The sequence below is a fragment of the Onychostruthus taczanowskii genome, unplaced genomic scaffold (genome assembly GCF_017590055.1).
Source record: "Onychostruthus taczanowskii isolate IOZ18803 unplaced genomic scaffold, ASM1759005v1 scaffold21, whole genome shotgun sequence".
NCBI lineage: Eukaryota > Metazoa > Chordata > Aves > Passeriformes > Passeridae > Onychostruthus > Onychostruthus taczanowskii.
The window spans coordinates 7,258,046-7,272,807 of NW_024499351.1; the positions used below are offsets into that span (position 1 = coordinate 7,258,046).

Genomic DNA, 14,762 nt, shown 5'->3' on the forward strand with positions numbered 1-14,762 from the left:
TTTTGAAAGAAAATATATAATGTCTTAGACATCAGCAGAGAAGGATGTGGAAGGCTACTATTTTCCATACAGAGAAATAAGAAAAGGGTATTTCAAAGCCCTCTGGGAGGAAAAGTAAGTACAGAAATGAAAGCTTAGGCTTTGTAAATTCCTGGTTCTGTAGGATCACTCTCAGGCAACGAATGCCCAATCCAGGCAGCAGTGTGTGGTTTGACACAGTGCTTGGGTGTCACAGCAGGGGCTACGTCAGACTTGTTAAACAAGGAAATAGATAGTTTGGGCATTCATAAATCTTCACTACCAAATATATAACTTACCTAATTAGTCACAATTGACTGCAGAAATACTCATTTAGAGGAAAATGAAGGAGAATTCATGACTAATGAAAACTGGCGGAACTTCCCTGAAGTCACATTAGTTACACTGAAATGATCTTCTATGTTGCTAATGATTCTGTTTGTGCAAAGGCAGTCTTTCCCCCTTCCCTGCAGATGAAGTATTTTTCTCATTAAAATTCAGCTCGCAGATGTCTACAGGAGTTGCCTTTACCTCTTTGACTGCAATGTATACATTCTTTAGATTATATGAAGGCAGATCAGAAATAAAGATACAGGGATGACTACTACCTCTGCAACTTTATATTTCAGTATCCAAATCTCAGGTAGGCAAGGAAACAAGAATGAGGATACATTCCAGTGTTCATAATTGAGATACAAATTTGTTTCAGAAAAAGTGAAGGAAAAAAATTAATGGAGAATGGAGCAATGTGAATGGAGGGGTGGGGGGGTTAAGCTGAAACAAGCCTGACAAACAATACATAAGCACTTGGCTGTAGTGGCTATCTGTCCTCAGTAATCTCCCCAGCAGCTGTACTGGGAAGGTAGAAAAAAGAAAACTTGTGAGGTTTAATTTTGGTCTTTTCCGTCTGACATTGTTTTTATTACTGCACTTCACATGGACTGTGGAGCTACCACTGGTCTCTCATCTCCCCAGAATGTGAGGGAGTACCACTCCACACAAAGTAATATTCTTTTGATATTTATAAAACACATAAAATCACTAACCAATTCAAGAGAGTCAATAGTCTAGCTACATAAACAATTGGTTGGTTTGATAAGTTATATTAAATGAACAGAAATAAATGTGCTCCAAATTTACTCTGTTTATAAGAACCTAAATGCCTTTAGAATTTTTGATTTATCAGACAATTTACACAAGACTTTTTTAAAAGAGGAAAGTATTAATCCTCTGTTTTCTCCTCAGAAAAGATTTAGCAATATTTTACAATCTATGTATGGGGAAAGAGATAAATGCATGTTGTGAGAAAGGAAATACTATCAATAAAACACAAAATAACTTATTCAAGATTAAAAGCCCTGCCCTCAAAACTTCTGAAAAGAGCCCATGTGTTTTCATCATACTTTTCTCAGCATTTCTTACTGTTGCAATTTTCTTTTTGGTGTTTCAGGTATTCAGTTCTAATTTTTACAAAAGGTGGACATTATTTCTTAGAATGCCATGAGAAAGCCTTAGATATTTAATAGCACCCAAAATACTGGAGTTTTTTAGGTGCTAGCAAGAAGGAGTGGCTGGAAGTTGAATCTCCAAAAAGCAGCAAGGGCCAATGTGCTCAGCTTTGCAGGCTTTGGTCACTTGCCTGCAGAGAGGAGGGTTGTGGCTCTCAGCTCTGCTCCTAGATTGAAGGTGGCAAAGCTGGTGAGCAAATGAGGCTCCTAAGGGAGCCAACAGAACAAGGGGATGGACATGTTTCACCCTCTGCTTGATTTTTCACATTTTACTTCTCAACACAAAAGATTGTGATTCCTTGGTATTCACAGCCATTTCCTTCCCTTAACTGTACAAGGCCTTTCAAAAATGATCAGTGTCACTGCAAAAAGCAGAGGGATTGCTGACCCATTCCCCCTTTACCCCCACGGACTCTGTGGGAGACCTGGATTCGCTTTGGAACACAGGCCCAGGACTATTCATTATAAGGGGGTGCCCAGCAATTGCTAAAGCAAATATTGGGGCTAGAGACTAAAAGAGGCTCCCTACATTAGTGTCAGACATCCATTGGAGGGAAGGGAACCCTCCTTGTCCAACAGCAGCATTGTTAAAACACGGATTTTGCACATCTAATTTAGATTTTCTTAGACATCCCTATTTATCTGGGATTTCAGATGGCAACTTGATCAGCTACACCACCATAATCTGGAAAATCTGCTAAAGTGCAAGAAATCCCAGACCTCTGTGGGCCACTTACACCTCAATGCATACACACCAAGTCTGGTTGCTTCCAGATAATTTTGACTCCCTGGTCACACCATGCTGTTTTGGGATGCCCATACTCCACAGATTTGGTGCTGTCAGGGAAACGGTGCATGAGTATATTAGGGCTTACAGAGTAGAGCAGTACCTGTGTGCAGTGTGGGGCTTGCTGCTGACCACCACACTGCCACGTGCTCCTGTCCAGGATATGCCAGACAAGAGTAAAGAAGCGCTGCGTGAAGCATGAAAGCACTGCAGGATTCAAAAGCAGATTTCCTCCCTGCTTTGTAGCAAACCCAGCCACAGGATGAAACAGTAATTTCTCTCTCTTCTGCTCCCCTCAGTGTCTTTATTATTCTGCACAACATGAAGCAGCTTTGAGAGGCTGAGACAGGTTCTGGAAGGCTGGCCCTTGTGATGGTGACAGCAGGCTGCAGGGACAGAGTCAGTGTGAGCTGGATCCTGTCACACAAGCTACGCTGGTGCTCACTAATACCTCAAAGTGGAATTTTTTTTAAAAAAATGGCTGCTCCAGAGGATGTTTCTGTGCAGAGACAGATCTGCTGGGGAATGCTCTGGCACCATCTGGCTGGCCAGACAGACTGGGAATACCTAGGCTGACATTGGGGTGAGTGAATCTGTGGTAACAGTGTCAGTCAGCACATCAGGGACAGGGGGGTATGTCTGTGACCTGGAGATATCCACCCTGCGTTCTGGGGTGCACAGCCCAGACACATCCTACATGTAAGAAACAGTCAGAAATAAGAAATGTGTTTTAAAAGAAGCCTATGCTTACACAGTGAGCACGTGGTAAGGGCAGTCAGTTTTCTTGATCCTCATAGTAAAACCTTTAAGTGTTTGAAAAATTAATGTTTAAATAAACTGCATTATGAAAAATAATTTAAAAACTTAGAAAAGTGAACTACTGGAAACTAATTTAAACTGAAATACCAGGATTATGAAGTAGAAGAATTTCAAATTCTAAGGCACTCCATAGTCCATTCTTGTTTTCAGACATGACTGCAATGCCTCTGTTCAGATAGGTTCTAATCCTTTCCCTGTATTTAGAGGCCTCCTGAAATCTGTATCTTTTGTTGTATTTGCCACGTGATTAAAAATGCAAGAAAAACTTTGTCATTTGATAGATAAAGTTCAGTAGAAGCCATATTTGCCTGTTGAGAATATTTCTCTACTTTCTACATGAACATTTGCACACAATGTTACTTACAGGTTTCACTGCAACTTCTGGTTTAGCAGAACATACAAATAAAAAAAAAAAATGTGAAGGACAAAAACATATTCTGAGATAGCTTTTCACTAGGAATATGGTTAATAGGGGAACAGATGGTTCTTAGTCACTGGGTTACATTCCCTGACCTGAAATTCACCATATGAACCAGTTTACTTACTGATCATACCAGGAGAGGCTAAAAAAATGCATGTGCCAGAGACTGACTGTCCTTCCTCTGTCCAGTTCAGGAATGAGACAGTGGTAGAGTAGAGGTATAAAAGCGAGGGCAGATTCCAAAAGGCACCATTGGAAAACTGTATTTGTACAGAGCAGAGGCAGCATTTGGATACAGATGTACCATGTAACCTCATTCCTGAGAGAAGAGCCCTGTCAGACTCAAAAAATAATGTTTGGCATGAGAAAGAAAAGTGTTTCTTCCATACAGAGGAGGTGAACAGAACTCTTTTCTGTCCCTTTCAGCACGTATGAAGTGAGATTGTCCAGGTAGCTGGAGACACATCTTTTGTTACAGAGAGTTTTCAAAGACCAGGCTGTTTTGAGAGAAGTACTCTTTGTCTGTCTTTCCCCCACTCCCTTCAACCATAGCAGCCAAGGATGGTGAACCTTAATGCTGAAGAATGTTACCTGAGGGCACAGAAGGAGACCCGAGTAAGAGGAAAACAAAATAGTTAGATGGATTAAGTGAGGTGAGCTCATGAAATTTCTTCATAAACAGAAATGACAGGCTAGCTTGGGAAAATTAAATTTTCTTAAGCATTCCTGACAGCAGAAACTGATCAATAGGAGCAAATGTGTAGTGAACCAGACAGTGACAGAAAACCAAATAAGGCTGTCTCTGGACTCAGCAAAACAAACCAAGTAAGGGAAAACACACGGGCCATGCTAAGGAAAGAGCCATGCTCATGTTTGCAAAGTGCCACCCAGGTGGCAGAGGAGCCTGAGTGCATGAGGAGAGCCAGAGACACTGACTTCAGCTGGTCCTGACAGAAAGCATGGGCTTCGCTTTCATGGCACAAAGGTCCTCATTCCTCATGTTCTACCTGTGAGACCCCTTCTAGTAAAACAAGAAGCAATCAAAACACTATTGCTGTTCAAAATTAAACATTTTCAGAATTACCTTTGAGATGGCTACCTACACACAAATGGAAGATTTCACTTTTTTTTTTTTTTATGCACAGAAGTTTCCTGCTATTTCTGCACAATATTCTTACTAGAATCCAGCCACTCTATTTCCATAACCTATTTTTTCATCACTGGCTTCTGTTTTGTCAAGTTTATTAATCAAGAAGATGATGTCAGGCTTTACACATGTTTTTGAGGTTCTCCAAGACAGCACAAATTCTCAGTGGAAACAGGAATCCTACATGCTGTTCTCTCAACAATCCACAACCAGCTTGGCCACACAACAAGCCACAATAAATCCAAACTTAATTCAAAGCAGAAACTGACTTTTCTAGATTACCATTCATTTTAATTAGTATTAATAACAGTATCAATTAATATTTGGAATGGTTACTGTTACCCTCTAGAGCCTACAGAGAAACTACCAAAGCAGAAACTTTAATGTTTTGCAAATCAGTATCAAGAAAAGCCAATGCATTATTAGTGTCCTGCACAAAGTCTTTGGTTCCCAATACCTTAAAACTTTGCTTGATATCCAAACTTTACATATGAATACTGTTTAAAACAAGAAGATACAAACCCAGTTACTTAACACAGACTGACCAACAAAATATCTGTACTCTAAAAATGTTATGGACCACTTCTCCCCTTGAAAAGGCAGTTCACGTACAGCAAGATTAATCACACATCCATATCATAAAGTTCAAGAACCTCTCTATCCCAATATTTTTAAACCTTGAAATAAAAAAAAAAGTCAGATCATCATAACAAGACTTAGTAGCTCCAAGTCAGCCGAAGAGGGATTCCCAGGCAAAAGCATCATGAAAGAAATCTGTAAGGCTGCTGAAGTTCCCATGCAAACCAAGATGCAGAGACAGTGTGCCATTACTTGCCAATTCCTCTGTGTGCTGGCTTTTACAGCCCAAAAAAAGGAGCCACAGTAGAGACAGGGCTCTGAAAAAGCTTGGAGTAGGAATGCAGAAAGGTCATTCAATGTTACTTCTTTCAACCTTGTGAGTAGTAAGCATTAAGTTATGCCACTGACCTAGGATCAGGATTTCACACTGAATAGCTTATCCTGTCTTACACAGGAAATCTGCTACAAAGCTAGAACTGAACTTGGAGATGCAGATTTTACCTTTCCTTTCTCAGTCAACTCCAACCTTCCTTGAAAGAGGGGGGGAAATATGCATCTGTTTAATTCTGAGTATGTGTGTGAATCTTACAGTTTTTGGGTATGTGTTTATTTATCTGATGACTTCCATTAATGAAAAAATTCAGAGTTTCTGCTCAACAGACCTTAGACTGCAACTGTAGGTGATCTCATTAGAGTGCTATTTTGCTGAGGAAATAATTAGCTTCATTTTGATAAATTGTTTTCTGCCAAATGACTATAGAGATAGATTTTAAATAATAAAATAATCATTTTTTAGATCAAGCTATAGCTCCTAGGTTAATCAGTCTCCTACAGAAAGTCTTCCTCTCTGCATAAACAGAACCTTTTTATTGAAATGGAGGGGACATGACCTGTAAATATTCTTTCATCTATGTGGCACAATAGCTCAACTTCCTCCTTAAACAAAAAACCAAGCCTCCAAGAAAAGAGGATTATTTTTCTCTCCCTTTTCCTGCATCATGATCTTTCCTACACCTTGCCGTAGGCTATCCTGTCATTTTCAGATTTTTGATTCCCTGATGAAACAGAGTATAATCTTTCTCACAGATGTTGCTGAAAGCACCAGTGAGCCAGCTTTGTGCCTATCTGTCCATGGGGTGCATTTATATTCTGCCCACACAGGTATGTTTTGGAATTAATAGTAATAACTTTTTCCAAGTACTCCAACAAAGAGCTGCCTCCAAGATCATAACTGTGCCATAAAGTTAAATCACTCATTCTACCACAGGCAATGAATCAACCAAGAGTTTAGAAATGTGATTGAAGAGTTACAACTGACTTAGTACAAAACACTGTGTGCTAAAATGTATGGTTATGCCTAAATGCTGTGTGGAGACTTTGCTCTACACGCCTTGTCAAGCAGGAGTTGACACTGGCACTTTAACATTGTCTTAAAGCAACAACCAGGTTGGCTTCAGGTGACCTGAAGACAAGCACAGCCTATGCCTTGATTTTCCAACATGAGCGTGAGCTCTGACATGAAGTAAAAACCACCAAACTAGTAAGAACTGTTGCGAATACACAGGAAAAAAAACCCATGGAAAACTGGTGAAGCACCAATCAAATGCATGGATTTATAAGTGTTACAAAAGTGAACACACTCCTTTGGAAAGGTTAGTGACTACCTGCTTTGGGTGCTCTCTGGTTATTTATATACAACACACCCACAGAAATAGCCACACCCCTTTTGTCTAATTAAATGTAATCCAGTCTTACCTGGCAAGTCCATATCGATGTGATAATGAATCCATCATCTCTGAAGACATTGAAGATTTCAATGATGCCCCGTGAATAACCAAACACGGAGATACTGGCATCTGACACTGCCAAGTTAAATGTGAGGTAGTCGGTGGGCTGCAGAAGATGTCTTTGTTTATAAAGGACAAAAATCACAATGCTGTTTCCAAACCAAGACAACCAACCTGGAAAAAAAAAATTAAATTCATGGAACTTGATGATCTTTAAGGTCCCTTCCAACTCAGTCCATTCTATGATTCTATGAAATCAAAAAGCAAATAAAGAAAGAAACTGTTGAGTGTGCAAATGTATCACATATCTTCTAAAATTCCCTTTTGTTCCATTGGAAGTATATTTAGCCCAATATCCACTAGAAAACTATGCAAGAAACCCTTTTGAGCAGCTGGGTACATTTCAGAAATAGGAGAAAGTAAGTAATTGAGTGCAGCAATAAAACAGAACAAACACAAAGAGCTGCTGCTGTACCTTCTGAAGATGTGCCATTTAAGGGTTCAAAGTGTTAGACCTGGGAAAATAGGAAAGAAGAATAATTGGTAGAGTGGAGCAGAGACTACAAGCAATCTGCCAAAATCTGCAGCTGTTTGAGTTCCTCATATATGATAATGGATACAGAAAGTTCATGTACGTAGCCAGAGGGCTGCTTTATCAGTTCTCCTTAGAAAAGTGCAGCTAATACAACTAGGTTTCTTCTCTTGGAACAATCTAGGATCTCCTTGCAGCAAAGTCTGTCCCAGATGGGAATATTTTTTAGTAATGCACATGATAATCCATATGAAGAGAATGTTTGGAATAGAACTTCGAAGTCTCTTTTATTTAATTTTACAGAAAGTTGCATTTTCTCTTACTCTCCAGGAAGAGAGATGCCAGACTTGTATGCGTCTAAATACGTGAGCAAAACACAAGGGAGATAACTGTAAAGCTGGTGAAAGTCAGACACTCTGCTGGAGAGACCTAGAGTTTCCAAATGTCCACACCTATTGTTCTGCCCTTCAGTGCAAGACCCTGGTGGCTTGCATCCCACTTTTTGAAATTACATAGATGTGTAGAGATTAATGACTTTTAACAGCAAGTATATTGGTAAGTGTCAGGTTCATTGTTGAAAATGTGGCTTAGCCAGTTAAGGGGGTGGAGGGCTGAGCAGCAGGTCAGGCAGCCCCTGGCTCCCCGCTGGCTCCTGCTTCTATCCCACAAACCAGCTCTGCCACTTCTGACATTGGTGGCCTCACTTCACCTTGGCAAGGTAGAGCAAGACATGACCTCTGAGTGTCTGCTGCCTGCGACAGGATAAGGAATGCAACACCTGGTGGCTTATGCCAGGTTACAATATTACCAGGCGAGGGAGAAAAGAGCTGGCCCAGAGTCCTCTGCCCAGGCACAAACAGTAGATACCCCAGAATAAGGATGCTGTATATTGACCCAGCAAGAGATGAACAAACACAATAAAGAGGGATGAGACGTGATGGCTCTGCACAGCATCTCTGGATACTCAAAGGAGTCTGTGCTATGAAAGATGGGTGCTAGGTTTCATGTTGTAGCAAGAGGGCAGCTGCCTTCCTTCAGGAAGCGCCTCGTCAATGTCAAGAATCCAGCACCTCACTGCCAGGCTGCTGTGGCTAGGAAGGGAGGGGAGAAAATTGCCTCTCCATCTCCAGGCCGTGTGGGAGTCTCAGGAGCTGAAATGCAAAAGACCAAGGCACATGTTCCTTAAAGAAAGAGACTGAGCATATATCTCCTGGTAAGGTGCTCTGGGTACTCTGGAATGGGAGGAAAGTGGCTGATGGGACAGCCTCTCTATGGCTCTGTGAACTACTTCTGTAGAGCAATTTACATTTAATAGCTTCTTGCAGCATTGCCAAGCTTCTGCTGTTCTACCTTGTTTAGTAAATGCACATGGTTTACTGAAGAGTATTTGAACTGGCAAGAGCTGAAATGTCAGCCTATGGTATTGATCAGAAATAACCACTGGTGTGGTGATACACTGAGATACACACACGCATTCTATATATATCTTGTTACAAGATCAGCAATAATAAATGTATCTTGTTCTGGCCACTAGGTGACAATGTTTCTTAATCAAGTCTGATTTTGAACAACTGCATGCACTTTAACTCAGGGATTTTCTGACTTGTTTGAGTCTAGGTACTATAAATAGGCAGAGCAGGGCAGTGGGGGAGGAAGGCTTTGGGAAGGAACGAGAACAGCCTGCAAAGCAAACATGGGAGTTGTGTTGTTTGTGTATGTTGGTTCTACCCTCTGCATGGTTAGTTAGTTATCAGGGCAGTAGGTATGAAATAATTTTCCCTGTCCATATCAAGACATAGTGCTAAAATGGCAGACAAAATAAAATGGCACCTCATTCGTAAAAAGAAAAATTTTGCCAGTGCATTGCAATGGATTGGAGGGCTACCCTCACAGTGTCAGACACCTGCCCTTCCTGGGAATATACAAAGAAAATTCCCCCTAGCCTGGAGGGTAAGGGAGTTTTCAGTTAAAGCATCTTAAGGAAGAACTTGAGCAAAACATCACATCAAAAAACACTGCAAATTTTAGGGCAATGAGAGGTGAGAGTGACACAGTACTTGTGATAATTTTTGGGAACTACGTTCACAAACTGAGGTTGGAGATGAGGGAAGCATTGAGGGAGATAAGGTTACAGAGCAAGTACTATTTCTGCAGGTAGGCACAGTACTTTTAAGCAAAGCAAAGCAGTGGAGAACCTGCACTGGCATCTCCAGTCCTTAAAGTGGTTTGTCTGGGTAGTAGACCACATTAATTCAGATTAAAAAAAGCCAACCAACCAACCAAAAAAAAAAAACAAAAAAAAAAAAAAAAAAAATTCTTAGTAAACCATGCAATAACAAAGTCAGTGGTCACATAAAAGTGCTGTCAACTCGAGTAGTGACTATGGGACACTGGATCTCTGTGCCATCAGATAACAGATACATGAGCTAGTCTGGGTTGCTGCCTGTATTGACTGACTGACTGACTTAAAAAAACCCCAAACAGACCATCCCAAAACAGAAAATCACCTCAATCAAAAGAACAGCTCAAACCAAACAACCCCTCTCCCTTCCTCCCCCAAGCCCTGACAGCATCACAGGGAAGACTGTTGAAAATTCAAGGCAAGCAGAGCAATAGCACTGACACTCTCAGTGAGGGCAGAGATCTCCTCAACTGCATTTCAGGTGGTGTGTGCCTCAGGGGACATCAGAGGTAGACGAAGAGTTTAGAAAGAAACCTCTGAACTTTGGAGTGCCTCCATGTTACCAGGTGTCATCTCAGTAAAACAGAAGACAGAAAAGAAACAACTGAGGGAACTTGTTCCATCTTTGGCAAGCTGTTACTAATATTCACTCGTAAGAGTATGCAGAAAAAACCCAACCAACTCCAAAATCCAAACCCAGCATACTAAGGCAATCCTGGGGAAAAAGGACAGATTTCAACTGAGGTCAAAATGTGGCGAGAGAGAAAAAAAATAGCAGCTAGGTAGAAACTGAGCACTGCTACCCAGCATAAAGTTCAGAGAGGGATCACCACATCCTTCCCATAAGCACAGCCTGACTTGAGTGGTTCAATAGAGAGATGCTAGATCTCCTGATGTGGTAAAATACACAGATAATATGGAAATACTTCAGCAGTTTTGCAAATATTGTGAGGTAGGAGGAATTGGATGGACAGTAGTATAAAAAATGTTGTATCACCCCTACATAATTCAGTAGTAATCCTTCTCCTGGAATAACACTCTCCAAGAGAGCATTTTAATGCACAGATGTCAAAAGCACTCCACAAAGGGAATCTGGTGCTGTTATCCATGATTTCTTGGGATAGAAGAGCTGCCAAGCAAGCTGGTGAAAGTCAGCTTGCTTGGCAGCCCTTCAGCTATTCACAAACTCCTGTGTCAATGTGATGCCCACCAGCCCATGCAAAGAAAGCACCAGAAAAGTAGCCAGAAAGAGTGACTAGGGAGACTGAAAATCTTTCTGCTGAAAGCAACTGGGAACACTGAGATTGTTTAACTCAGAATATTGAAAAGGTACATTGTAATTTTAAAACTATTTCTCTGTTAAATCACTCCATCCTGTACATTCAGACATGCCCTATTTTTTTCTCATGTACCTGAGATCACCACTGAACAAGCAGTAAGCACCTGAGGCTGCATACAGTTTCATTGCTAACATTGTTTCCATAGAACTAAATTTGGCACAAGTGAATTGATAGCTCTGAGCTGGTCATCCACATTTCCAATAGATTAGCTCACCTGTGCCCAGCCAAAATAGGTTATTATGCCTTCTACTTAGACTTGCTCTCATTAGACATTGTTGCATGGCCTTTACTTGTAAAACCTGGCAAGACTGAAATAGAAAAATGGTTGTTACAACTCAGCCATATGCAGTTTAAAATATATAAGAAGCCTGAAGTGGAAGAACTCAAGAAGTGAGAGCAAAAGGTGAGGCTCAGTGTCACAAGACAAACTAAGCTCTTTTCTCAGCAAATAATCTTCCTCTAGGATGAAATTGGATTGAGCACCTTAATGCAGAGCAGGCATGAATGAAATCAGTTACTTACACAACTACACATGCAGAAGCATAAATGCCTATCAGAAGAGGCTTGCTGCAAAAGATTTTCTGCCCAGAAAACTTTAATTAAAACAGTGATAAAACCCAGAGAATTTGCAAAGCTGTCATTAACTATTGCAACTGTGATGTGACCCTACTCTGTTTTCAGTCTTTGCTGCCAATTATACACACACAATATCCTGTCCAGGGCATATTGCCAGTTCTGGCAGGAAGGAAAAGAGTCATCTTGTTTTAGACTTGACAAAGCATGGACAGATTATTTGTTCAATAAATGCAATCATTTTGGGGATGAATGTTCTGTGAATAGCTTATTTCCTTTCCCACCTTCTCAGATTTATCTGTCAAACAAAATCCCAAAATTACACTCATTCTGTCACTTGTCAAGTAACAGTTTACTATTACCATTCAGAAGTGTGTGCCTTTTAAAGGCATGTTTGGATCTTGTGGTCTGTTCTGACGGGATTGGTAATGCACTCAGCATACCTTTCTGAAGGAAGCACTCACAAAATGTCAGAATTTGCCTTCTAATAAATACTCTCTCCTATTGACATAAAATTTCCTTTTATGCCTCGTATTTACTCTAACCAGTTAAGAGTGAAATGAGGGGAACTAAACAGAGAACAAATTATGATAAATGCAGGAAAAAACCCCAACCCCACTTAAGAATTCCAGTTAATAATTAATAAAGCAAAAAAAAAAGCTTTATATTATTCCCCACGTCTAGAAGCCAGCAGCAGTGGGCAGTGCTTTTAAATTGTACCTCATAATTTAAATGTACAAGGATTTTCCACACTACTGCACCACTTATGGCATAGGCAAAAAGGATCAGATGTAATCCCAGCAGCAAGACAAGCTTTCACCTGTCTGTTGGAGACAGTTTTGATCTCACTGAAGGGAAGGATGGGATCAGACTGCTGCCTTCAGAAAGAGGATGCTGACGCAGGTGACCTAGCACAGGGTAACACAGCAGTTACTATCACTTGCAGATAGTCCCTCTAAGAGTGGATCACTGCTGTGAACGGGCATTGCACCTTCCTCCCACTTTGCTGATCCCCTGGCCACAGCATTAACAAGGAGAACGATGGAACAGTGGCTTGAGTATCAATAAGCAGCGCAGTGATCCCAAAGTCCATCAGCATTTGCAAAATGTACCGCACGCTTCCTGCTGGTTTGCTTGTGGTGTCAACAGGTTACACCACTGCACTCAGGCTCCCATGCAGGGTGCTGAGGAGCCCTCACCTGGATCCAGAACTGCCTGGCTGCTGTACCACGTACAACGCATGCATCAGTATCCTGTCTGTCACAAATGACAGCTGTGCTACCTGTCACATGTGAGAATTTCCAGGAGGGGACACACAGAGGTCTTATCTCAGCAAAAGGTGTTAGACCATGGCTCTTGGATATTCATGAACTCTGTCAAGATGAGTGACTCATCTTGATAGAATGAGTTATTTGTGATAAAACTGATAACTAAATAAAACTGATAACTGTAAATTGCTGTGGCTAGTGCTTGCAGAACTGTGACAGTAGAACCTTTGAGGTGAAAAGAAATTAGGACTTTCCTGATTTATGTATAACTAACAGATTTTTTCAAAAGTTATCATTTCCAAAAGGTACATCCATCAATTTTAATCAGATCTACACTACACTTAATTTGGAGTAGTGCTCCTGCTGGATGTACATACTCTGCAAGGAAAGGAACTTAAGTTTTGAATCTTGAGGTAAGTTTCAAGACCAGCAGCTATGACATGCAAAGTACTCGCAAGCTTGGCTGAAGGATCTGAAGAAATCAAACCCCAGTAGTCTAAAGGCTCAGACACCTAGATATTTGCTAGAAGATGTGAGATCACTACCAGGAAGCAGCAGAGGAGAACATTTCCGCTGGTTGATTGGTGGAAGAAGTCTGAACTACCAGTGTGATGTAGAGGCAATACTGGGAGGGATCAGAAGAGTTGATAGAGGGTAAATATGAATGTGAATAGTGATGGCAAGACACTGTTTGGATGCTGTATTCAGTCCTGGCTATAAGATTGCTGGGATGACAGGGGACAAGATCTTATGAGAGGAGATAAATAAATGTAATTATCCCCTACCCCCCAATCAACCAACCAACAAAATAAAATTCCCCCAATTGCTTAATATGGGAATAAAGAGGTAGACTTCAAAGTATGATTGTTCCTTCAGGAACATAAATTTGCCATAGGATGTCATTCACAAGCAAAAATTTATTTCAATTAAAAGGAATGACCAAAAATTGCATAAAGTTGTTGTGATCACTTTAGCTAAGAATTCAGGTGAAGCTCCTATCCAACAGGGAAACAAAATCAGAACAGGTGATACTCTTTTGGAAGAGTGATAACACCAAAAAAAACCCCCAGCCAGTTATATGAGAGAGCATAATAGCTGTGTAAATGAGATTATGCATTGTCTCTGTAGGGGACTGGCCTTGCTGACCTAGGATGTTCTTTCTAGTCTTAAGCAACTGCTTAATTCTTTAGCTGATGGTGCAGACATTTCCCAGCCATTCATGAGGGGATACGCAGATGTGAACAGAGTGGGGATAAATTGAATACCTCTGATTTACCTTACAGCCACTCTCCTAAAATAGAAGCCATATATATTCCTACTAGAATCTCTGGTTTTGTTCTAAGCACAACTTTCCTCAATTTCTAGAGACAAGAATAAGAAAGTCTCATGTAAACATATTAAAATACTTAGCACTTAACATTTTAACTTCCACAAGCCTTTGTCAAACGTAAGCAGAGGGCTAATAAGTTAATTGAAATATGTAATAAGTTAAGAATAAAAAAATCAGTTAGACAAATCATTTAAAAACAGAAACAACATGTACATGCTGTTTAGAAGAATAAATTAAATAAAAGTTAAATTTTCTTCTATTTTTCTGTGAGGTCCTATAGTTGAAATTTTTTATTGCCTAGCATGCTTGTACTCTTTGAACTTTCATAAAATTTCCTTGTGTTAGGCAATAAGTCTACCCAAAATAGACAATATTTAAACAAACAAACCAAAATTACAGTGGTATCAGAGTGCATTTATACCGAGTGCCATTTTCAAATCCCTGTTATACATTTACTATAGCTGTCTTCCT

The 14,762-nt window shown here is 40.4% G+C and overlaps 1 protein-coding gene across 1 annotated transcript in view; it reads right to left on the minus strand.

The window, feature by feature from the left end:
* Positions 1-14,762, minus strand: part of LOC121335838 (opsin-5-like) — a 29,542-nt gene that overhangs the window by 14,105 nt on the left and 675 nt on the right. The window contains exon 2 of the mRNA XM_041404372.1: positions 7,035-7,240. Within this exon, the coding sequence (XP_041260306.1) occupies positions 7,035-7,240 (206 nt within the window). The remainder of the gene's footprint in view (positions 1-7,034; positions 7,241-14,762) is intronic.